Here is a 26,603-nt window from a genome sequence, read left to right as displayed (position 1 = left end):
TTGATAATTGAAAGTGACTATCCTTTATCCTTCATACTTTATCATCTGTTTGATTGATCAAATCTATAAATCATGGTATCTGGTGGGGAGACGTCAGCAACTCTCATCATTGGATCCTAACCTAAAATAAATTAAATTCATCGCCCCCTTTTCCGACATTTCTCTCACACATCTTTTGTGTCACAGTCAAATCACATCCTTCAAATTATTTTTCAATTATTTCCCTATTCTATTTAGAATAACTTATATTTTTGTAAACTAAGCAAGCAGCAGGGAAACATATTAGCTTTACCATATATTGTAAATTTCATAAATTTAGCATATTCATTTAAAATAACCATTTTAACAGGTGTTATGATTACTCAAGACACTGCCAGGACTTCTGAATTTCCTTGGAAGTAAAATGACCATTTTACTCCTGAAACCCTAACTTACCCTTTTTAACTTTTCATACGTTCCTTGACCCGAGTCTATCCCGAACCATCATATAGCTTATTTTTGACCTCTAACAATTTTCTCAAGCATAAACTCGAGCCCCTCAACATAATATCACAATTTGACTTAACCACTAAACCGTAGTCCCATTTGTAGCCCAAATTGACTCGAAACTTAATAACTTTTCTCCAAACTCAAACCACGACTTACTAGACCCTTTTCTACCCTCGTGAGCCACAGTCCATACCACAAACGACCCTATTCCAGCCTCTGCCCTAGCCTCACCAGATCGGCTCCATCTCCCTCCACTTACCCTACGTTGTGGCTCACCTCCCTCGAGCCACCCTCGACCAGCCCCTAGCCAGGCTAGCTCCAACCCCTTAGCCACCCTCCTAAGACCCTATTGGACCGTCCCTACTCCAGCCACCAATGCACCAGAACACCAGCGTCCGCACGCTTCTTCCCTCCCCAAGCGATGAGCTACCGTGTTCCTGCCCTCATCTCCAGGCACCCTAAGGCCTCTAGGACCCTGACTCGAGCCAGCATAGGGCCTTGACCAAGGCTGGACAGGCCCTTGCGTGTCGTCCCTCTTAGCACAACTATGGCCGAGCCTCGAAACCCTAACCGAGTCTCGGTCTCTTCTTTCTTATTCCAGCCATTTCCTAGCACGTAAAATGTCTCTCTTTCAGGACTTCTAGACATCATGTCCTTTCTCTTTAATGGTAGTAAGTCCCTGGGAATCATACCACGACTCAAACAAGCATTAAAACTTCATAGCTTCAAGATAAATCATTCAAAATGTTAATAAAACTTGATCACCACGTTTTTCATTGAAAAAATCATAAACATGCATAATATAGCTTGAATAATGCAAAAGAAAGGTTTAAAGAAATGACTTTGCATTTATAACGCTCGAAAATCGATTATTGGCGCGAGGAGGTGAATAGGAATGATCAGGGAACGTCTTGGCCCCTTTCTTCTTCTTCTCAAAAATCTCGAAAAATCCTAGTTTCATGGCAGCAAGGTAAATGGCTGCTGCTGCCCTCACAAACCCTAATTTTTGTTGGTAAATTTCGAATTTTTTGTGCTTAGGAGGCTAGGGTTTTAGGTATTTATGGTTAGGAAATAATTAGGCCTAATTAGGCCCATTCAATCATGCACAAAAATTTTATTTAGGAAAGTTTTTAAAAATAAATCTACGAGTCCTCAAAATTCCTCGTTTGACGAAAATCGGTTTCTAGAATAAATAAGGCTCGACTCGTAAAATAATTTGAACTCTAGAATTTTTAGAAAATTTAAAACTCCTATTTAGGCATATTTTCGAGCCTTTAAAATATTATTTAAAAATATTTTTATCTCGATCTTTCTCGGTCTCCTTTCTCTGACCAAGCATCAAATATTTTCCCGAAAATCCTTAGTTATTAAATCATACAGAACTACACAATCAAATATTTAATCATATTCAAAATATATAATTTATGCATTTAAAATCATTCAATTAAAATAAATTAAAATTTTAATAATTATCATTCATGCGGTTTATGTAAACGGATTTTTGGACGTTTCAACTATATTCTTTCAGACATTCTTTGGAAGAAGGAGGTGAGTTCTCGAGAGAAAGCGATATTTATAGCATATAGCATATTTTATGGTGTAAGCTTGTTAAGTTGGTTGAGTGCAAAATTAACGAACCAAAATGAATCTGTTCATTCCGTATTGTATTTTTGTCGTGACAACTGCAGAGTCAAGATCAAAACAACACCACTTTATCATTTTGTTTGAGATCTTTTCTATTGAAGGTGACGTTCTCGGATGAGAAAAATCTGCATGTTATCGAAAAGAGTTCGAGTTGGCAGATATTGAAGACGAGTGATGCTCGACAAATGAAGTCTACTAAATATGTTCGTCATATATGGGTCATCAGAAAAGAGGGCCTTTTATTAAATAAATCCTTGAATGAGTGTAACATATGAGATTTTGTGGATTTGCTTTATATCTGAGCATGACCCCATGTATGTATGTTGTTGAACCGACTCATTAAAATTGTCTGTTTTCTTATTTTGCTTTCAATTCTATTATTATTGTAATTAGACTAATCATGAAAACTAAGCAAAATAAGATAAAATCATATTAACAAATCAAAAGTTAACTCCAATAAATTGCCAAAGATTTGGTTTTCTATTTATCACGTAGCAATTCTTGGAAAGTATTTTTTTGGAGTGGTCAATATTCAAAAACACCTTGGATGTGGAGTTAAAGAGGATTTAATAAATATCTATATATAATGAAATTGTTAAAAATAAAATTTACGGTAAAAAGTAAATATCAAACTCACAAAATTTATCAAACTACACACTTTATAAAATTTTCTCTCTACTCAATTGTGATTTCTTCCCACATTGAGAGACCTATTTATAGACTTTCTTTGGAAATAATCCAAAAATAAATACATCATTACATACATCATCACACACTAATTTTAAATATTTACAACTCTTATTTTCAACATTCAAATATTACAACTCATATTTTTCAACACTCCCCCTTGTGATGATAATCATGATACAATGATTGTCTTCATTACGTGTTTTATACTACCTCGTTAAAAACCTTACGAGGAAAAACTCATTGGATAAAAACCATAGAGTGCAATCACGCAAACTCCCCCACATGTTAATATGAACGATTCTTCACAAATTTCGTAGATTGTGCATCCCAATGTTATATATATGCTTTCTGAATATTGTCGTAGGAAGTGTCTTTGTGAAGAGATCTGATGAGTTTTCACTTGATTGAATGTAACGAATATCAATATCTTTATTCTTCTCAAGTTCTTGGGTGAATGCGAAGAACTGAGGAGGGATATGTTTAGTTCTGTCGCTTTTTATGTATCCTTCTTTCATTTGAGCAACACATGCAGCATTATCTTCATATAGTATCACATGCTTCTTGTCAAATGATAATCCGCATGAGATTTAGATATGTTCGGTCACTGGTTTTAGCCACACACATTCACGATGTAGTGCAATAATCTCGGCGTGATTTGATGAAGTTGTTACAAGTGTTTGTTTCTGTGAACGCCAAGAAATTTCAGTGCCTCCACTAGTAAATACATATCCGGTTTGGAAATGTGCTTTATGTGGATCAAATAAATATCCAGCATCAGCATAACCAATTATGCTTTGATTGGTATCTTTTGAATACAAAAGTCACAAGTCTGTCGTTCCTCGTATATAACGGAATATATGTTTAATTCCGTTCTAGTGTCTTTTTGTTGGATATTAACTAAATCTTGCCAATAAATTTACAGCAAAAGATATATCAGGTCTTGTGCAATTTGCAAGATACATAAGGGCACCAATATCACTTAGATATAGTACTTCTGGACCAAGAATAACTTCATCATTTTCACATGGACGGAATGGATCTTTTTCTATGTTTAATGATCTAACAACCATTGGAGTACTTAAAGAATTTGATTTATCCATATTAAAACGTTTAAGGACATTTTTCTGTATAATTTGACTGATGAACAAATATTCAACATTCTCTATATTCAATTTTCAAATTCAGACAATACTTTGTTTTTCCAAGATCCTTCATTTCAAATTCTTCCTTCAAATAAGACACAACTTCTTGAATTTCCTTATTCGTTCCAATGATGTTTAAATCAACATATACAGCAACAATTACGCATCCATATGTTTTCTTAATAAAAACGCAAGGGCATATTGAATTGTTTACATATCTCTTTTTCATTAAGTGTTCACTTAGCCGATTATACGACATTCGGCCGGATTGCTTTAACCCATATAATGATCTTTGTACTTTCACAGAATAACATTATCTGGGTTTTGAACTTTGTGCTTCAGGCATCTTAAATCCTTCAGGGATTTTCATATATATATATATATATATATATATTGAGTGATCAGTATAAGTAAAGCTGTGACAACATCCATAAGACGCATTTCTAAATTTTCAGATACCGCCAAACTAATCAAATACCGAAACATAATTGCATCCATAACAGGAGAATACGTTTCTTCATAATCAATTCCAGGCCTTTGAGAAAAACCTTGTGCAACAAGTCGAGCTTTATATCTTACTATTTCATTTTTCTCATTTCGTTTTCGAATAAAAACCCATTTATACCCAACAGGTTTTACACCTTCCGGTGTAAGGACTGTAGGCCCAAAAACGTTACGTTTATTTAGCGAATCCAATTCAACCTGGATGACGTCTTTCCATTTTATCCAATCCTGTCGATTTTTACATTCACCAAATGATTTCGGCTCATGATCTTCATTGTCATTTATGATGCCAAATGTCACATTGTAAGAAAATATCTCATTAATTTCTTTTATATCTTTTCGGTTCTATATTTTTCCAGTATTAATATAATTGATAGAGATTTCACGATTCTCGTCAGTTTGTGGTTTTGACGAAACATTTTCATCATCATGTATTTCTGCTTGAATATCATTCTCTATTTTGTGATCATCGTGTTTCTCTATGCTTTTTCTTTTTCGAGGGTTTTTATCCTTGGAACCGATTGGCCTTCCACGCTTCAAGCGTTTAATGACATCATGAGTGTCTTCAATTTGTTTCTTTGGAATTTCAATTCAAGCAGGAGCATTTACAGCATGTATATATGATTTAGTTATGCCTTTTGTGTCTGCAAATGCATTTTGTATCTGATTTGCTATTCTTTGCAAGTGCACAATTTGCTATACATCTTTTTCACATTTTTTAGTTCTTGGATCCATATGTAACAATGATGATGTATACCATGTAATTTCTTTTTCGATATTTTTCTTTTCTCCTCCTAACATTGGGAAGATTTCTTCATTAAAATGAAAATCAACAAAACGTGCTGTAAACACGTCGTCTGTCTGAGGCTCAAGATATCGAATGATTGATGGGCTATCATAATCGATATAAATTCCGATCTTTCTTTGTGATCCCATTTTTGTTCATTGAGACGGTGAAATATGCACATATACCATACATCCAAAAACTCTCAAATGAGAAATATCTTGTTCTTTACCAAATGCAAGCTGCAATGGGGAGTATTTATGATATGCACTTGGTCTGATGCGAATTAATGCAATAACATGTAAAATTGCATGTCCCCATATAGAAACAGGGAGTTTTGTTTTCATAATCATTGGTCTAACAATCAGTTGTAGACATTTAATCAATGATTCAGCTAATCCATTTTGGGTATGTACATGAGCAACATGATGCTCAACAATGATTCACATAGACATACAATAATAATTGAAAGTCTGGGAAGTTAATTCACCAGCATTATCGAGTCTAATTTTCTTGATTTTATGATCGGGAAATTGATTCCGCAATTTTATTATTTGAGAAAGTAATCTTGCAAATGCCACATTCCGGGTTGATAATAAACATATGTGACCATCTGCTGGAAGCATCGATCAATACCATAAAATATCTAAATGGTCCACATGGCGGATGAATTGGTCCACAAATATCACCCTGAATACGTTCAAAAAATATAGGTGATTCAGTTTGGACTTTAGCTGGTGATGGTCTTAAAATAAGTTTTCCAAGAGGACATGCTTTGCATTGAAACTTACTATTTTGAAAGATCTTCAGGTCTTTCAGCGCATGACCATGTGTATTTTCTATAATTCTTCGCATCATTGTTGAACCAAGATGTCCTAATCGATCATGCCAATTGATCAGTATTGAAGAATTATCAACTACCATGTTTGATTTAATTGGACTTATATATGTATAATGCAATCCAGTATGGAGCATTGGTAGTTTTTCAACTACATATTTCTTTCCTAATTTATATGTGGTAAGACACGTATATTTCTCATTTACTTCATTTATTGTCTGAGTATCATACCCATGTGAATATATGTCATTAAAACTCAACAAATTTCTTTTCGATTGTGGTGAATATAAAGCGTCATTTATCAGAAATTTTGTACCATTAGGTAACAAAAAATATGCTTTACCACAAGCTTTTATCAAGTCTACAGGACCTGATATTGTATTCACCATTGTTTTTGTTGGTTTTAGTTCCAAGAAATATCTTTTATCTCAAAAAATAGTGTGCGTTGTACCACAATCAGGTATGCAAACTTTCATTGGATTAGTTTCTTGTTTAGCTTTGTTCATAGCAGTTTCCATATTTGAACTTCAAAAAAAATATACAATGAAAAAAAAATTACTGACAATACATATGTAATTTATTGAAAAATATAATGCATATCATAATTATACAATAAAACATTATCATATGAGTGCAAGAAAAATCAATTATTTTACATTACATTCCACCAATATATTGTTCATTTTTAAAGAAATCGTTGAGAAAATCTGTAGCATCAATATTTTTCATTTCTATTCCACTAGCATATTGATCATTTTCAGAGAAATCGTTCAGAAAATCTGCAGCATCAAAATGAGTTGAATAACTCATACGGACGCTGTGTTCAGTGAAGTTGGTCTCTTTTTCTTTCCCCTTTATCGATTCTTTATAGAGCTTGCAAAAGTGCTCGAGGGCTCGACAAATACGAGACCAATGTCCAAGAGCACTGCATCTAAAACAAGAACTTTCAAATCGTTTTGAGTGATTTTCATTAACACTCATGTTCTCATGATGCTTTTTCAGTGTGTGGTTCGTGACGTTCTTTTGAGATGAGTTATAGAAATAACTATCTCAATTGTTTTCAAAACCACGGCCGCAACCACGACCACGACCACTTCCACATCTATGTCCACGTCCACGACCACGACCTCGACCTCGACCAAAACCTTGTCTCTAAATTTGATTTTGGTTTCCAGGTTTAAATTCATTTTTACTTACAACATTTACTTCTGGAAATGCTCTTGATCCAGTGGGTCGAGACTGATGATTTCTCATTAGCAGCTCGTTGTTCTTTTCCGCCACAAGAAGACAGACGATAAGTTCAGAATATCTCGCAAATCTACGCACCCTATATTGTTGTTGTAGAGTTATATTTGATGCGTGAAACGTGAAAAATGTTTTTTCAAGAATTTCCGATTCCGTAACCTCATGTCCACAAAATTTTAATTGCGAGATTATTCGATACATCGCCGAATTGTAATCACTGACTTTCTTAAAATCTTGGAATCTCAACATATTTCATTCATCACAGGTGATCGGTAGTATAACTTCTCTTATATGTTCAAATCTTTCTTTTAATCCTTTCCACAGCGCCATGTGATCTTTTTCGATAAGATATTCACATTTTAAACCTTCATCAAGATGTCGACGCAAAAATATTATAGCTTTTGCTTTTTCTTGTGATGAAGAAATACAATTTTCTTTAATAGTCTCGCTTACACCCAATGACTCAAGATGCATTTCTACATCAAGAGTCCATGAAATATAATTTTTTCATATAATGTCGAGCGCAAAAAATTCGAGCTTTGTCAAGTTTGACATGGTGGTACTATAAAAATAACAATTTATTTTATTAGTTAAGTTATAAATTTATTAAAATAGCAATACAAAGTAACAGATAAATTATAATTACAAGCATGCTTAAAAATAAAGAAAAAACGCGTGGCGGATATTCTCCGATAAATACAAGACTAGTGAGTATAATAACCATAATAATTATACAAAATAACGTTGAAAGAGTCATCTTCTTCTTCTTTGAAAATTTTGATGAAGAAAATTTTTTAGGGGAGGAAGAGTAAGTTTGGAGTGATTGAATGTGTTTGTGAAGTCATATCTATAGGGTAAAAACTAGCCGTTTATGGTCGTTTATGACCGTTACAAAATATTACAAAATAAATGTATGTATATGTAAATTTTATGGTAATAATATGATGTATATATTGTTAATCATGTTTAAATAATTATGTATATCATATTACAATATTATAATGAGGTGTCAGTGACTCCTTTTATATAATACTGTGACATTATACAAATATATATAATTATTATATACCACAATAAAAATATATAAATAGTGAAATAATCACATCACGTTATTATAATGACGTGTCATAGACTCCTTTTATATAATAACATGATATTATACATTAAATATATATACAATAAAAATAAATACACAGTAAAGTAAATACTCTTACTTTTGAATATTGTTACATTTTTCTTGTGCTGTTTCCAACTTCGTCCATATAGGGCTCCACTATATCAGCCCGTACGTGCTCCAGCTGCATAGTATATATTGCTAAAAAAATGTTTAGCTCTTCGACTCGCTTACCATACAGGTCCGTCTGTTTATTACAAATTTTTTTCTACTTGTTATTTTGTGACTCCATGTTTCATTCGGCTTCAACCTAAACTTAAAAAACACTAGACTATTAAATTTGTTTTGGTTTATGATGTACTACAATTTATAGTTTTGTACATGCGTAATTTAGGCATGTCTATGCCGTCTTGTTTTACCTTACAGTTTCCTGTTTGACTGTCGTAAATATTCCGTAGCTCAACTTGTTTCCTCATAGCAATGTGCTTTATTCTGTAGTTTTGGTTCTCAGTAAACTTATCCACGTTTAGGTTCTACGATTTCTTGTTGTTTAATTATTCTGCTCGGTTATAATGCCACGTAAAATTAGCGAACATATCTCGGAAACCACTACGACCACAAAGCTTCGTAAAAGGAAGTATGCTTGTTTACAAGAACGTAGGTTAGCAAAAACTCTAGGCGAAGAGTGGCTGGGCAAACACAAATGTTGAGCACATATGATGCAGAAAATGTTTATGTCGACTCAATGACACATATAATAACCAGTCCTGATTTGCTTCCTGGTGTGCCAAACTGTGAGTTTTGTGATGCAAAACGTATTTACCTTGAACCACCCACGTTTTGTTGCTCGTCAGGGGAAATAAATCTTTCCCCAACAGAAATTCCTTCTCATTTATTGTAATGCGGCGTCTTAATTGCTTTAGCCGAAATGCGTTGTTCTGAGCTGTATTGATTGAAGTGCGGCGTTTCATATTCAGTTGCAATCTGCTATGTCTCTTGGTCGGTTGAATGTTAGTTCCCGAGACATGTTTAGTTGAAGGAAGCATACGGCGGAATATATCAACTGATCAGTTTTCTTTATTATATCTGCTGATTTCAGTTGTTAAGTCCAGTTGCTGAATATAATTGTGCGTATCAGTTGGTTGATCAGTTTGTCCAACTCCAGAATTTAGAGTTTGGTTCATATTTTGTCAAACGCCGGAATTTCGTTTCCAACAGTTGTGCTAAGAGAAAGCTAATGACTCATTGAACTGAATATTTAACCCCATCAAGATAAAATCTATTGTTGCATTTAAAACATCAAAGTGGTAATGATGCTATATTGTAGTTTGCTGATGAGAACGACCGATTTTATATAGAAATCAAGGTCAGACACATCGATTTTATTTCTTGAACAAAAATTTCACTTCATGAAGAAATTCTTCCCCCCACATTCTCTAAGTTCTTGAATAATAGTTTTGATTGTAGTTTCAAATGTAATAGCAATCAAAATGTCTTGAGAGTTTTTTGAAGAATTTGACAAAGAGTATTTCTTGTTCTCATAATTTTATAGATTAAGTGAAATGAACACAAATTCAAAGCTTGCCATGCTTCTATAAATTTGATGAATTTCATCCTTAACTCTTCCATTTGGAGAATGGCCACTAAGAACTTCAAAAACTTTGCAAGTTGCAATGTACATACCTATCAAGCTTTTTAATGAATCATAATGAGAACTACAAGGAGTAGCTCCTGCTAACTGCAAATTATCAATCTGATTGGCCCCATTTCCAGAATCACGTTCTCCAATTGCCAAAAAATTCTAAAGTTAATTTTATGCATCATGTAACTCAGCAACGCGTTTAGTATAAGAAATGACAACATTGACAATATTGTCCAAATGAGATAAGAATTCTCAAATAACATTGACATCCATAGATTCAAAAACCAATGTTAGTTGTAAACGATGTGCAAAACAGTGGACATAGTATGAATTGGAAAATTCTAAGAAATAATACCTGAAGTTTATTCCACGTGCCACGCATATTGCTAGCACCATCATATCCGTGGCCTCTGGTTTTCTTAACCCAAAGGTCATGACAAACAAGAATATTTGATATATCTTTTTCCAGATTTAATGAGTTAGTATCATTAACACTTTCGATTGCAAAAAATCTTTCTGTCAAAATCTCATGATTGTTCACAAAATTCAAGATAATGGCTATTTCCTCCCGTTTAGATAAACATGTGATATATAATATAAGAATAAGTTAAGGATATATAAGATGTATGATATTATATTTAATGTTTGGTATGATTTTAATAAGAGTGATTAAATTTATATATTAGATTGTAATGACAAAATTAACCTTATCATAATAAATTTTATAATTTCAAACTTGTTGCTTGAGTTCATATTTCTTATCTGTTCATGCGCCGACAGTGCTTGAATGATTTATTTATTTTTACCTAATTTTATATATTATATAATATGATAATTGAGCCCTTGATTTTGTGAGTCAAGTCAAATATCAATTTTTAAGGTTAATAGATTGATAATAATAATTTTATTGAGATTTATAAAAATCATTTATATAATTATCTCAAGTTCATTTATATAATTATCATATTATATAATATATAAAAATAAAATAAAAATATTTATTTGATGGGGCGGTGAAATGAGAGAACGATATGGTTTAAGATTTTTATATATTGAGGGCAATTAAGTCATTTGTGATGTTTTTTATCATTAGATTAAAATTATCACATGTCATAAAAAGGATACATTATCTTTGTATAAAACTATTTATCAATATCATGGGCTTTCTAAAAAGGTACCAAACGCGGGATAAGAAGGATTATTTATAAATCCCTCTCTTATCTCGTGTACCAAACTATACCTAAGAGTTAACATAGCCAAATTACCTCATTTCCTTTTAATTATTATTTACTTCTACTGTTAGAACTAAACATATGGCTACATACGGGTGTCAATCGGGTCGGGTGGGTCGGGTTTCGGGTCAACCCGTGAATTTTTTTTTCAACCCGAACCCGAAGCAACCCGAAAACCCCCAACCCGAACACGAACTCGTCTAACCCGCCTAACACGAAATTTATTTATTTTTTTTATTTTTTTAAAAAAAATTAATGAAAAAAATTCGAAAAAATAAAAAATAATAATAATATTTTAATTTAAACACATAATAATAAAATTTCTGATTTAAATTTGAAATTTTAATTGTAGAAAATTAAAAGTATATTTACTAAATCAAATAAACAATTGTTAAAAAAATAAAAAAATAAACAAAATAAATATTAAATGATGAAAATTTAACATATAAATATACAATTAATTTTGTTCAAACATACAATATATAAAAATACAATTAATATTTTCAAAAAAAAAAAAATTTCGGGTCAACCCGCGACCCAAACCGACCCAACCCGAAACCCGTCTAATCTGGTACTAACCCGAACCCACCCGACCCGAACCCGACCCGAACCCGAAAAACCCCAACCCGAACCTGATTTTTTTCGTGTTGGGTCGTGTCGGGTTGACGGGTCATGTTGCATTTTGACATCCCTATGGCTACAGCCTACAAATATGAAATATAAAAGATAGATTTGTCTTTGAAGACGGAGTGAGACAAGTCGATTTGATCCATATCTGCAATAAAATTAATTTTTTTAACATTAAAAGTAGAAAAATTTCAGGACTGAGTTAAATTGGATTTATGTTTCACAAAATTGACATGTGAAATGATTTCATAAATTTTTTTGTGTAAATGCAAATGCCAATATTTGTTTGTCTTTACATCAATAATTAGTCTACAAGAGAAACTTATTAAGAAGTTTTTATTTCCAAATCCTTTTAATTTTGATTTACCAAAACTACAAAATTGTCTAATTAAATTTTTTTATCTTTATTCCCAATAAAATAAGTTTGATACACTTGATTCAAATATATTTGGTAACCATTAATAAATTTTTTGTATATCCTTAAAATATGTTGATTAATAACAAAATTTTCACAATATTATATTATATGTAATCTAATTATTAACATAAAATTAATATTCTTGAAACTATATTTCTAATATCAATGTAACTATAATTTGACCGTATTTATGTTTAAATAAAATACATGATATAATTAAACACCTAATTATATTGTTGAAACTTAACTTAATATAATAACATTATAAAAACCTATTTTTTAACAATTATTGATTGATTTTTTTGTTCATTATAAGCCAAAGAATTTTTTTTTCTTGGGGAATAAACTTTGTGTTCTAAACCGTACCTGAACCTTTTTTTTTTAAATTTTAAAACAACCTATACATCTACATAAAAGTTCAAGAATAAGAATAAGTTTTGAGTAGGTCTCTTGTGAGACGGTCTCACGAATCTTTATCTGTGAGACGGGTAAACCCTACCGATATTCACAATAAAAAGTAATACTCTTAGCATAAAAAGTAATACTCTTTCATGGATGACCCAAATAAGAGATCTGTCTCACAAAATACGACCCGTGAGACCGTCTCACACAAGTTTTTGCCATAAGTTTTTCATTCTCATAAAATTTTTATAATATATTAATCTATCAAAAGTAAAATTAAACCAGTAATTTAATTAAGATATATAATTTAAGGGTATTTCTGGAACAAAAAATCTAAATTTTTTCATATGTGATTTTCATAAATAACAATATGTTGCAATAGATTTTGTAAGAATCGAAAAGATTTTATGAATATAATTTTTTTTCGTAATATGGTATTGGATATTTTCTTAACATATGTTATCTATGACAAATACGACATGTGACACGGTCTCACAAGTCGTATTTTGTGAGACAGATCTCTTATTTGGGTCATCCATGAAAAAATATTACTTTTTATGCTAATTGTATTATTTTTTATTGTGAATATCGCGGTAGGATTGACCCGTCTCACAGATAAAGATTCGTGAGACCGTCTCACAAAAGACCTACTCGTTATCTATACTATCTATATTATATTATTAATATAATAAACCAAGTGAACTTTAAAACAACCAACTTTGATGTATTTTGTGTCACATGTCTTATCACTTTAAAAAAATCTTATAAATTTATAAAATTGTTTATTCACGTTTATCTATTTATATCATTAATATTATATATATAATTCATAAAAAAATATTTAAAATTTATATAAGTGTTTATTAATTTTTATCTATTTATATCATTAAATTTTTAAATATCATTCAAAATAAAAAAATTGATGAAAATTAATTCAACGGTGTAAATATATATCACGTGTACGATAGTAAAAATAATTAATTTGGTGTATTCATGGAAGTCAAATATAGAATCATATGAAATATATATTTTTAAATGTGTGATAAAAGATTCTGTTATATGAATACAAAAAAGATTATCCAAAAATAGTGATTTTATATTATTATATTTTACATTTGATTGACACGAGCAAATTTTAATTTAAAAAATTCAAGAAAATTATCCGGAGGGACCTTTTTTGACAAGGCCAATTGCAAGAAATCGTTGGCCTCATTTCTTGATTCACACGCACAACAGTGACTCGGTGAGCGATCCTCAGCCATATATTTTCGCAAATTTTTTCCTTGGAATTCTCAAAGTTTCCTTAATTTTCTCTCACTCTATCTTTATACGTATCCACACACCACCTGTTCCCTTCAAGCCCAGAAACATGGCCAATCATTTTGTTGAATCCTGGTGATTTGATCCATTTCTGACGGATTGAGCGATTGAATTCGGTTTTCTTGGATTTTCAGGAGTTTGTATTTTCTGGGTTTTGGTTCAATGACGAGGAGGTGCTCGCATTGCAGCCACAACGGGCATAATTCTCGGACGTGTCCGAATCGTGGGGTGAAGATTTTTGGGGTTCGATTGACTGATGGGTCGATCCGAAAGAGCGCGAGTATGGGTAATTTGACCCATTATATGGGGGGTGGTGGCGGTAGCGGGAGCGGGAGCGGGACCCCGCAGAACGGCGTTTTTGCCGACTCTCCGGCGGACACCCCTGACCACCCTTCTGCTGCCTCCGCCGCAGCCGATGGATATGGATCCGAAGATTTCGTTGCTGGTTCCTCGTCCAGCCGAGAAAGGAAGAAAGGTTATAACTTGATTGTTTTTATTTAGATAATTTGTGATTGTTGTTTTATCTGTGTGGAATTCGTGTTTATTTCAATTTTGGGGATCTGAAAATTTTCTTCTTGTTATAAACTACTTGGGATCCCCTGATTTGCATGAAAAAACGAAGATGGTGGTTGTTGATCGTTTGCATGTCTTGCGTTTAAGTTTGTTTCAGAATTTGGGTTGGTATAATTCGGATGTACACATATCATTTCAATTTTTCGGTTCTCTATAAATTTCTTGGGTGCACATATTCTTAGCAAGGGAAGTGGGAATTTAATCTTGGCAACTTATTATGTTTTGGGATAAACGTTGCAGTTTATTAGGAAAATCACACGGGAATACCAAAGAAATGATGCTTTGTTGTGGTTCTGCTTTTCTTGTTAACTTATTCTATTCAGAATCAAGTAAAGTCTTGCCTGTTCAAATGTTTTGTATCCGGATTCTTGTTGATTCATCCTTTTTTGTTTTTATTATTATTATTTTTGTTTCCATTAATGGTGAATCAAGAGGTGGTGAGTGCAGTCACCCCTAATTACTTTGTGTGATTTTACTGAAGTAACAAGTTTCAAGCCAAAATGCATAAAAGTTGCTTGTGGATGGAAGGATTGAACATTTCAAATTGAAGTCCAGTGATTCGAAATCCATGGATTTGAAAATTACCTGAACAATTTGAGTGAATTTTTATTAACAATTTTATACTTCAATTCACCAAAACCTTCTATTCAAACACTGATCAAGTTATCTCTCAACTGAATTCCTTGGTCCATCCCTTTTTCTATGTTCCCATTTTGGCAAGATGCACTGCGTTTCACCATTGAATTGTGGAACACACACTGACGTAGAAAAGGTCCTCTCTTTGATAATTAATGTATGGAGACGTTTATTATCTATGGTTTGAAGAGGATCACAAAGCTGTGGACGGATATAAAGTGCTTTCATGCCAACAGAGCGTACAAACATGTCATATAAATTGTTTGATTGATTTAAGCTCTGACAACTTTCTGCTATATCTTTGTTGGCAATTATTAGCTATGGTCTTGCCTTGCTTCTTGTGAATTCTTTTAAGTTTTATATTACTATTACCGTGTTTTCTATGCAGCTAATCGAAAAACCAGCAAGAAAGTGTAGAAGAGCTTCGATTTTAGCTGCTAAAGCAAATCGTCCAGTTCGGGGATTTCAAAATATGAGGGGTTGGATAGCCTTATGAAGTTATCATGAATGAAATGCATGACTTTTTGAAGATGATTAGCATCCAAAGTGCATGATCAACAGCAAAATGTGCCAATGACCTCAGTGCACACGAGTTCTAGTCTCCTAGGAGGGAGTTTGAAACCAACTTTGATTTTAGGAAAAAAGAGAATAACTTCTTAATGAGACTGAGAATTGACTTCTTCTTATGCCTTCGATAGCTAAAATTCTTCTGTTGGCATTACATGTAAAATTGCATTTATCACTTGTCAGTGGGGGCAATGGTCGAGCATGCTTTATGTCTAAATCCTGAACCTAGAAAAGTATTGTTGCAGAATCATAACTTTTAAATTGAGTGGAATATGGATTTTGTCTAGTTTGGTTTGATGATTCGACAATCATTACGAAAACGGTGCTGAAATTATTATTGATGGTGTTGCTCTCTTTCCACGCTCGACTTTGACGGGTGGTGAAATTTGTAGTTTACTTTTTGTTTGAAATGATCTTGCTCTATTTTCAGGTGTTCCATGGACAGAAGAGGAACACCGAATGTTTCTTCTTGGTTTGCAAAAGCTCGGTAAAGGTGATTGGCGTGGAATCGCACGGAATTATGTGATCTCTAGAACTCCTACTCAGGTTGCTAGTCATGCCCAGAAATACTTCATAAGACAAAGTAACATGTCTAGGCGGAGAAGACGCTCCAGCCTTTTCGATATTATGGCCAATGAAGTAAGCATATTTTATAAGCTTCCTAAGTAAATACTTTCTAATATTTCTCAGAACATACCAACTTGTTATGAAAATGATGTAACTTTTACTTATTTGTATACTACTTTTGTATCTGTTTTACATTTTCTTTAGCCCGTCGATACCCCAATTGTTTCTCGGGATTTTCTCTGTGGGAACCCTCAAGCTGAGACACAAAGCACCATCCCAGTGCCTCCTTCTGTGGACAAAGAATGTGAATCCATGGAATCAGAAAACTCCAATGACCACGATATCACCATGGTTCCAAATCCCGACTGCCCGTCGTATCCATATCCTCTCATATATCCTGCTTATGTGACACCATTCTTCCCATTATCCATGCCATTCTGGCCCGGATACAATGCAGAACCCACAAAAGAAGACACTCACGAAGTGGTGAAGCCAATGGCTGTCCATTCTAAGAACTCCATCAACGTTGATCAGCTAGTTGGCATGTCAAAACTCAGCTTAGGCGAATCTCTAGCGGATTCCGGGCCATCCACTCTGTCCCTTAAACTTGTTGAAGGTTCCACAAGGCCATCAGCATTTCATGCAAATCCTACTCCTGACGGTTCGGGCATCAACTCTAGTCACAATCCGATTCATGCCCTATAGAGAATGGGTTCTTGGGACATTGGATTTGTGCTCCATAAGATTTGTTCCTAGAAGGTCGTAGCGCTTTACAGTCGATTCGCGAAGTTTTTTTATGTTATTTTTTAGGTTGTCTTCATAAGTTTGTGTACAGGTTAAGATTAACTTCATGTCAGCATCTTACAATTACATTGTAGGCTCCAAAACTCTTACTCTGATAATCTGAATTTTGCACAACTTCTGCATCAGTCAAATAGTCCTTTGCTGTTCATTTTCGTAAGACATGCACCATTGATGATCTGTTATATTCATTTATTTATTTATGCATTCTTTTTTTGAAAAGGAGTATGTTAAATAAATGTTTTAGCTATGTGGGATATTTTCCCCTTTAATTATTGATTTTTTTAAAGGCTTTACTTATTTGAATTTAAGTTGAATCGAACATGTTCAACGTATGTTTTGAATAAATTCGAAACAAAATCATTTTTATATTTTAATTTATTTGTGAATTATATTTTGTCGTTATTTTGTGGATCAATCCAAATTTATCGGATAAACTACTAATAATAGAAGATTAATATAAAAGTTCATGTAAGATCGTATTATATATCAATTTTATGAAATAGATCTTGTATCTTATTTAGTTCATGAAAAAAAATTATTTTTTATGCGAAATATATTATTCTTCACTTTGTATATGAACCGGATGGACCTGTATAATGGATGTAGATCCATGAGATCTAGAGGTGTTCAAACTTCGGATAAACCGAAAAAATCGAAAATCCAAACCGAAAAAACCGAACACTGAATCGAACCGAAAACCAAATTTTATAATTCGGATATAAATGTTAAAATCGAAATTTATTTGGTTCGGTTTCGGATAATATATGTCAAAATCGAACCGACAGAAAAAATCGAAATTTTATTAAATTAAAATTTTATTTTTATTATATATTTTTTGAGATGATATCAAAGAATGATGAATTATTTTGAATAATATTTAGTTGATTGTTGTTTATGTAATTCATTTAGACTTTATATTTAAATGTTTTACTAAGAAATCATGTAAAAAGATAACATATTATATTTTACAATATATTTATCTTATTAATTTAAATAATTGTATCAAAATCGAAATAACCGACCGAAATAACCGAACCATTTTGGTAGAAAACTGAACCGAACCGAAGAAAAATAGTTCGGATATCGGATTATATATTTGTAAAATCGAAAACCGAAATAAAAAACCGAAAATCGAACCAAACCGACCGATGAACACCCCTAATGAGATCGTTTCACATTAGACTTACATGAATATTAAGAAACAAAACTTGACTCCAATCTAAGTTGGAATTTATTTGATTTGTTATAAATCGTTTTCATAATGATAGATGATCATCAATATGCATTATATTATTTCGTTGTCAGTACTCTTGCGATTAAATATCTTAAAAATTCATTAAAATCGATTTTAGATTGTAATTTGTTTCATGTGAGTTGTGTAACGCCCCAGATTCGACGACTGTCCTCACTCACACGTACCCTGGGAAACTTCCCAGGGAGTCACCCATCCCACAATTGCCCCAAGTCAAACACGCTTAACTTTGGAGTTCTTATGTGATGAGCTACCGAAAAGAAGATGCACCTTCATGATATGAGTAGTACATATCAAATCTTTTAAGCTCTCCTCAACTGCACAGTCTCATACCTGAACAATTTCGGAATCCCTCTCCTTCCGGTGTAAGATCGGTCCATTTATGTTCCCTCCGCCTAGAAGCCTGCCAGGAGCCGCTCATTGTCCGTGCAACCTCATGGCACCGGCGATCACCCCCCGCCCTCTTCGGCTCCGGGCCTCACATGCCCACCAGCTTCCGCTTGGTTCGTCCCCGAACCACACCGTACTAGGAAAGGTCGGCTCTGATACCAACTGTAACGCCCCATATTCGACGACTGTCCTCACTGTATCAAGACTTGTCTTTCCAGTGTGCTTATGCCCTCACTCACAAGCACCCTAGGAAACTTCCCAAGGAGTCACCCATTCCAGAATTGCCCCAAGTCAAGCACGCTTAACTTTGGAGTTCTTATGTGATGAACTACCGAAAAGAAGATGCACATTCATGATATGAGTAGTACATATCAAATCTTTTAAGTCCTCCTCAACTGAACAGTCTCATAGCTAAACAGTTTCGGAATCCCTCTCCTTCCGGTGTAAGATCGGTTCATTAATGTTCCCTCCGACTAGAAGCCTGTCAGGAGCCGCTCATTTTCCGTGCACCCTCATGGCACCGGCGATCACCCCCCACCCTCTTCGGCCCCGGGCCTCACATGCCCACCAACTTCCGCTTGGTTCGTCCCCGAACCACACTGTACTAGGAGAGGTCGGCTTTGATATCAACTGTAACGCTACAGATTCGACGACTGTCCTCACTGTATCAAGACTTGTCTTTTCAGCGTGCTTATGTCCTCACTCACACGCACCCTAGAAAACTTCCCAAGGGGTCACCCATCTCAGAATTGCCCCAAGTCAAGCACGCTTAACTTAGGAGTTCTTATGTGATGAGCTACCGAAAAGAAGATGCATCTTCATGATATGAGTAGTACATATCAAATCTTTTAAGCCCTCCTCAACTGCACAGTCTCATACCTGAATAGTTTCGGAATCGCTCTCCTTCCGGTGTAAGATCGGTTCATTCATGTTCCCTCCGCCTAGGAAGCCTGTCAGGAGTCGCTCATTGTCCGTGCAACCTCATGGCACCGACGATCACCTCCCGCCCTCTCACGAGTTGTGTCTGTTATATTGTCAACTTATGTGTTAAATATGCATATGATGAACATATGTCTATTATAGTATAAAATTTCAAAATATATATGAAATTATTAAGTGAAATGAGACATGAACATGATTGGAAAACACTAGTCGAATCAAACGAGATTAAATTTTAAAAATTTCCTCTTCCTGTTGAAATTAGATGAAATTTTTTGTATAATTTGTTTCATACTTTGTTAAGTTTTCAAGATTTAGTTACTACATATTACAATAATATTGCAGTATAGTCTTTAGTGTTGACTGATAATGGTTCGAATTTTTTGAATAACTGTGTTTCTTTGTTAGAAATTTTTAAAGAAGCAACCAAATTTTTTCTGGCATTAACTACTCTACTTCAATCATGTTTCTACCTTTGTTTTTCAATATGTTTTATAAATTAATTGAATACTGTGTTGATGTCGTTATGCATGATTTTGTTTCAAATATAGAAAACAAAATTTTTAAAAATTTGGAGAATATTCTAATTGTGCATGGCTTAGCAACATTACTTGAACATAGTAAAGTCAAGGTGAGCTAGACATGTTTTTTGAATATTTTACTAAATTTCTTCGGAAAAATTTTGACAATCAAAAGAAGTCAATCATGTATTTTCTCCGACAATTGTTTGATTTGTATTGTAGTGAACAATGTGAACCAAGTGTGCAGCCAGATGAGATGCCGACAGGGAAAAGAAAAAGTAGAGCACTCAATTTCTTTCAAAGTTTGAAACGAAAAAAGTTCAACGGAAAACCGGCGACAACAACAAATTAAGATAATAACTAAATTTATCTAAACTAATATGTTGAGACTATAGATAATTTCAATGTTCTTGATTGATGAAAAATAAATTCTTAACTTTATCCAATGTTAGCGGAAATTGCAAAAGATGTTTTAGTTATTCAAAGTTCAAGTGCTACTTCCGAATCAACATTTTCAGCATGTGGAAAAATAATTGGTGAACAAAGAACTAATTTAAAACCAGAAACATTTAGCATGCTAACATGCCGACTAGATTGGTTTGCAACCGAAAAATAAAATTGGACCGCTGGAGCGATCGACGAATTTCAAAGCTCAAGCTTCGGCGCAAATCTAGAATATTCAAAATAAATCTTGATAAATTTTAGATGTTCAATTGTAAAAACATTATCCCAAAATGGGGGATTAGTTTGGGGATAATCCCATAAATTTTCTAAAATTATTCACAAAACAAAGCAGCAAAAAATATTTTTTCTTTTCTTTTTTCCCCCACAAAATAAAGAAAACCAAACAAATGCCACCAGACGTTAAACATCAGTCCATGGTGTCCAGTACCCAGTAATTCTAGAGAATTGTCGGAAAACCTACGCATACATTTCTCTTTTCCCTGTGGGAGGATCTAATTCTATGCCCCAAAACCACCCGAGGACAGTATGTACAATCGTTGAGGCCGTATATACGATCTCGATTATCAACAAATTATCTCATCTCTTCAATGTCACCACAATGATTCAGCTCTATTTATATATTGTGACTGACCAACAAGGCAACAGCAACGACTTCAGGTTGACATACACTTCAGGTTGATATACAATTGTATATCAACGGCATGGAAGATTCAAGAAAAACACAGCAGATTGAAGTTTATCATTTTATCTTTCAGTTTGTTAGCATTTTGAATAAATTTTGTCTTCCAGTTTGTTAGGTCCATAACTTGATCGTACTTGCACACGAGGGACATAAAAACACAGATAAGAGTCTTCGCTACCCAATCTTCAATCGACTCCGACACCAATTTAGTGACCATCTTCATCATTAACATCACCATCAACTTCGTCAAAGTCCTGCCGGGGCATAAATTTATTCAAGTAAGAATCTAAATTTACTTCAAGACGTATCTCAGATTACATAAAAACACCATATTCCGGTTGATTGTGTATGAATGATTTCGAAATTTAAATATGCTGAAATCACTGGGACAAGCAACACATTCAAAACGCTCAAACCAGAGATCGGCACACCCTAATTCATAACCAATATCATATCTCAACATTGTATCACCACAGATAAACTATCAGATATCAAGAAATACTATCTCAATTCTTATATATAGTCCCGACTTAAACGCTGTTGTGACTAGAATCCAAGACTTATGTTCATACAAAATCAACAATTTCATTATTAGGCTATTTGATTGGTTATAAAGAAAATATTCCACAGACAATATACTGCAATATGAAAATATCAGAAGTTTACTTTCAAGAGAGAGGCTGTTTATATCCAAAAAACATGACTTCGTATTTTAGTTAATACCCAGAAGAAGAAAACTTGAAAAAATAATTATTATGGATTTTATTATAATTAAGACTTATTAGCATCCACAGTTTTTCTAAAGAAGTAACTTAATGTGAAAGGTGGACAGATAAATAAAGCTAAAACAATAGATGGATACCTGATTAGAGAAAATGTCTGCTTCATGAGGTAGTAGGATACCACAACAATAAAAGTGCAGATGAAACACTTCAAGATCAATGCACCAATCTGAATGTTCCTACACCTCACCGAATTGTGAACCAGTTGAGATGTGCTCACTTCAACAATGGACCCTGATTCATCAACCTGTCATAAGGGGAAAAACTTAATCCATCATGTATTTTAGTCCCTTGAAGGCATTTGTAGCTCAGTTCAAGGTTTGCTAACTTCCTAGTCTCGAATACAGCTGAATAGGAACAGAAGGTTTAAGAATGGGATAGCTATTGGATGACTGATAATTTGGTGTGGAACGAATTGTAAAATTGGATTGGAAAATTGCTTGTGGTAAATTGTAGTAGGGCATATTCGATAAAACATTAAATTAATTTTAGTTTGACTTTCACATTCCATACTATGATTTATAAAATTGTTTCTCATGGATTTGATGCGTGTGTATGCATTCCATAGTTGTCCCACCATCGCAACAACAAAAATGACAAAATAAATTTATTCCATGGTTTAAAATAATTGACACTTCACCGCGTTTAATTTTCGAAATCTAACCAGGTAAACTTGGATGTCAATGCATAAGATGATGAATGGTTAGCTAAAAGAATGCTTTCATACATATAAATATTTCCAAGGTCATTATGCAAATCTAATGAAATGGGATAAGGGCGAGATGATTTTTACCTGTAATTCATTGTTTTGGTTTTTGACAACAGAGTCGGTGACCTGCCGGAATACAGAAAAAAGTGTGGTTAACATTTATACTAGCTCTGTTGGGTGTTTCTGATGGGAGAATGAGCAAGGAGAAAATTTCATCGCCCTCTAATTACTACACATGAAGGAGCATGAAGACAGAGTTGTCCAAAATTCAATTAACCTCAGATATTGTTGCCAAAGAAGACTCTGTTAAGTTGTGAGTATCAAGGGGTGCAACTTGGGCTTGTGGTAAAGTGTAAACCACTTGAAGCCTGCTCTCTTCAATCATATGAGCTACCGCCGAATTGAACTACAAAGTTAACAATTCAAAAGTTATTATATCTTGTGACCCGATTTGTATAACGCGACATGATTTTCAATGTTGGGATGAAATATGGTGCTTGCTAGCATCATCTCAGATCACCAGCTTTGAAATAACATTCCACATATCATAACTACAAATATAAAATACGAAGTAGAGCACCGATTTCAAACAGAAGATTTTGATTGCTAAAGCATGAGACAAAATGAGCATGGGAGTATGAACCCATATAACAGATCAGAATGGTATGAACTCAAATTATAGATACCAAATTGGGAGCATCTTCTTTGGTTGTACCAGGCCTTGCAATAACACTTTGAATCTTGAATATGTCCCTGCTCTCCCAAGTCTGCATGTTGGTGGGAGCCCTCTTTGGAGCATGCGTTGTAAACACTACAGAATTTATGCTCAAGCATTATATTTTAATTTTGCTTCGGCCAAAGAAGTTTTTATGGATCTTGAAACTAGATGTCAACAACCCAAGGGAATGAGGGAAGACTGAACTAACTACCTTAACTGAAAAAACTAAAAATTTAAGATTTAACTCTTCTAAAGATATAAATTTCCATCCCCACAATATATCCTTATAAGATAAAAGCCAAAAGAACTCGTGTGGAAAAAGCTAAAACAACCTGTAACCTCACAACATCCCCCAGGAGAAAGAATTCCAATCCAGGGCTTAACACCATACCGTCTCGATCTTGTGCATTGAATCTGAAATTTTAATGAGAAAGGGGAGCAGCAGGTAACAAGTTAGTTGGTTAGTTGCACCAAAGATATTTTTTTTCCCATATTTATACATTTTTTACAAAAAAGAGTTTGCACCAAGAAACATGGTTTAGCTTCCATCCCCTAGATTCGAGGCCGTATACAACCCTATACATCGTCCGTAACTATTATGGATAAAACTTCATTTTAGGTCCCTTAAGTATGCGGGTGCATCATGTTTTATCTTGAATTCATCGGAGTACTAAAATTATCATACAACTATTAAAGATAATCTTTTTTAGTCATTTCTTAATGAAAAAATAATAATTCCACTCTTCATTCAATCGCAGAAAGCTAATTAGTAATTATATGCTTAAATTTCTTAGTTAATGTATTAACAACATACATGAATCTAGAAAAAAGAGTAATCAAATTGTTATATGACTAGTATCATAATTATTATTGATCATTTAAATAAGACAAGTGATTATCCACAATAGTTACACAAATAATTTTTAGAGGGCTGAGATTAATCATAAGTACACAGTTATGGCACCAAAATTGGTACTCCAACTAGATAAAGTACTAAAATCCATTATCCATTGTCAACAAACAGAGACAAGAGACCTAAAAATACAACCTTCCACACATGGGACCTAGAATGAACTTTTGAAACATACCTTTAATCATGATTGTGATCAAGATGGTAACCCAATAAAGCAATAATATGTTAAAAATAAATAACGTTGATTCTATATTCGACTGAAATCACCATCATCATAAAATACAAATATAAGAACATGTGGAGCACCTTAAAAGCGACATGTTTCTCAATCGTATTCCTCAATCTGATCGAAGAAGATAACTGCTTGTGCCCCTCAACTGATGAAACCAAGAACAAAAATTGGTCAAAAGTCCAAAACCCATCTGATCAAATTTCCAATCGCATTAGTAGACAATTGAAAAACTTACACTGAAAAATCAGCTCCGAAGTATCGGGATCCAGCAACACAGCCATGCCACTTAATTCTCGCTACTTGGGCTCTCTGGGGTTCGAAATTGGGGAAATGTATGCTAAAAAAGAAAAATAAAATTGAGGAAAACGATTGTTCAAAAAGAAATGAGCAAATGGCAGAATGACAACGATGGGACAGTATAATTATCAAATCCGACGTCGACTTTGAATGGAATTTAAGAATGGTTTTAGCCTTTTAGGTTGCATACATTTCAAATGAAATTTACATATATCTATTTGATGTTAATTATCATCATTTCAAATTCATTTAAATTTATTTATTCTATTCTGTTTAATTAATTAATATGCTAATTGGATCTATGGATTTGAATTTGTATGAGGACTTTCAAATTTGAAATTATAGATTGAATAATGAATTTAAAATTAAAGCAACAAATTATATATAACTAGTACAATTAAGGAGATTATTTTCTTAAAAAAATAGTTGACCGAGATTATTTAATCAATTCTTCCCAAATAAATATAACAATGGATTTCTTGTATGTATTTGAAATCAAAATTCATTCAAATACTTCAATCCAAACGCAACATAAAACTATAATCGAAATTCATGGATTTCAAATTCATCTCCACAAATACAACCTTATGTTTCTAGCGCGTGTTTTTTTCCCTAATGATAAAAGACCCAAAAATATAATTTCAAAACTTTGATTTTGTGCGGATTTGCCTGATTCAAAATGTACCGATTGAATATGAAAATAAATGTCAATCGCTTTGGGTTCACGACTCGACATTCGGAATGAATTTCGTTGGGAAAGGTGACACGCCGTGGACATAAATACATTTATTTTTAGAATTATTAAAATTATAATTTATTGCTAAAGTTTGCTTAAATGACAATATTTTTTTTTTTTTCTAGAAAGTTAAGAATCTCCTTGCTTGTTTATTTTTTCCTTTTTTTTTTAATGGTTGTTGATCAACCAAGTTCCCCTACTTTTCCATTGAAAACGTGGGCTTCTTCCCATCTTGAGTCCTCCTATATTGTGGAATAAGGGTGACAATTCGGGTGGGTTTGATAGGTTAGGTCGGGTTGAACAATAGTACTATTCAAAAATTGGTCAATACGAAAACTCTCAACCCGAACTCGAACCCAAATCAACCCGATTAAGCCGATTTTGATTTTTTTTAAAAAATTTTTTAAAATAAAATTAAATAAAATTAAAAAAATAATATTTTAATTTAAACACATAATTACAAAATCTCCCTCGTATATATGATTTAAATTTGAAAGTCTAATTGTAGAAAAATATTATATATTTACTAAATCAAATAAACAATTGTTTAAAAAATAAAAAATNGAAGCCTGTCAGGAGTCGCTCATTGTCCGTGCAACCTCATGGCACCGACGATCACCTCCCGCCCTCTCACGAGTTGTGTCTGTTATATTGTCAACTTATGTGTTAAATATGCATATGATGAACATATGTCTATTATAGTATAAAATTTCAAAATATATATGAAAT

The 26,603-nt window shown here is 33.4% G+C and overlaps 2 protein-coding genes across 2 annotated transcripts; one reads left to right on the top strand and one right to left on the bottom strand.

Moving 5' to 3' along the window:
• The first annotated feature begins 13,958 nt into the window (after window positions 1–13,958).
• On the top strand, window positions 13,959–17,391 carry LOC140984602 (transcription factor MYBS3-like). Its single transcript, XM_073452145.1, has 3 exons — window positions 13,959–14,566; window positions 16,298–16,506; window positions 16,639–17,391. Exons 1-3 carry the CDS (start codon window positions 14,254–14,256, stop codon window positions 17,137–17,139), a joined length of 1,023 nt encoding a protein of 340 aa, XP_073308246.1. The 5' UTR covers window positions 13,959–14,253; the 3' UTR covers window positions 17,140–17,391.
• Window positions 17,392–21,354: 3,963 nt separating this feature from the next.
• LOC140984178 (uncharacterized) lies at window positions 21,355–25,287 on the bottom strand. The gene is made up of 8 exons (XM_073451418.1): window positions 25,077–25,287; window positions 24,916–24,986; window positions 24,029–24,110; window positions 23,665–23,789; window positions 23,256–23,384; window positions 23,063–23,104; window positions 22,350–22,516; window positions 21,355–21,741 (listed from the first exon to the last, which is right to left on the bottom strand). Exons 1-8 carry the CDS (start codon window positions 25,120–25,122, stop codon window positions 21,516–21,518), a joined length of 888 nt encoding a protein of 295 aa, XP_073307519.1. The 5' UTR covers window positions 25,123–25,287; the 3' UTR covers window positions 21,355–21,515.
• Window positions 25,288–26,603: the final 1,316 nt, after the last annotated feature.

This window comes from Primulina huaijiensis, chromosome 9, assembly GCF_012295235.1.
Source record: "Primulina huaijiensis isolate GDHJ02 chromosome 9, ASM1229523v2, whole genome shotgun sequence".
Classification (NCBI taxonomy): Eukaryota; Viridiplantae; Streptophyta; class Magnoliopsida; order Lamiales; family Gesneriaceae; genus Primulina; species Primulina huaijiensis.
The sequence above is the reverse complement of the archived record's forward strand: the minus strand, read 5'-3'. Positions and strand labels throughout refer to the sequence as shown.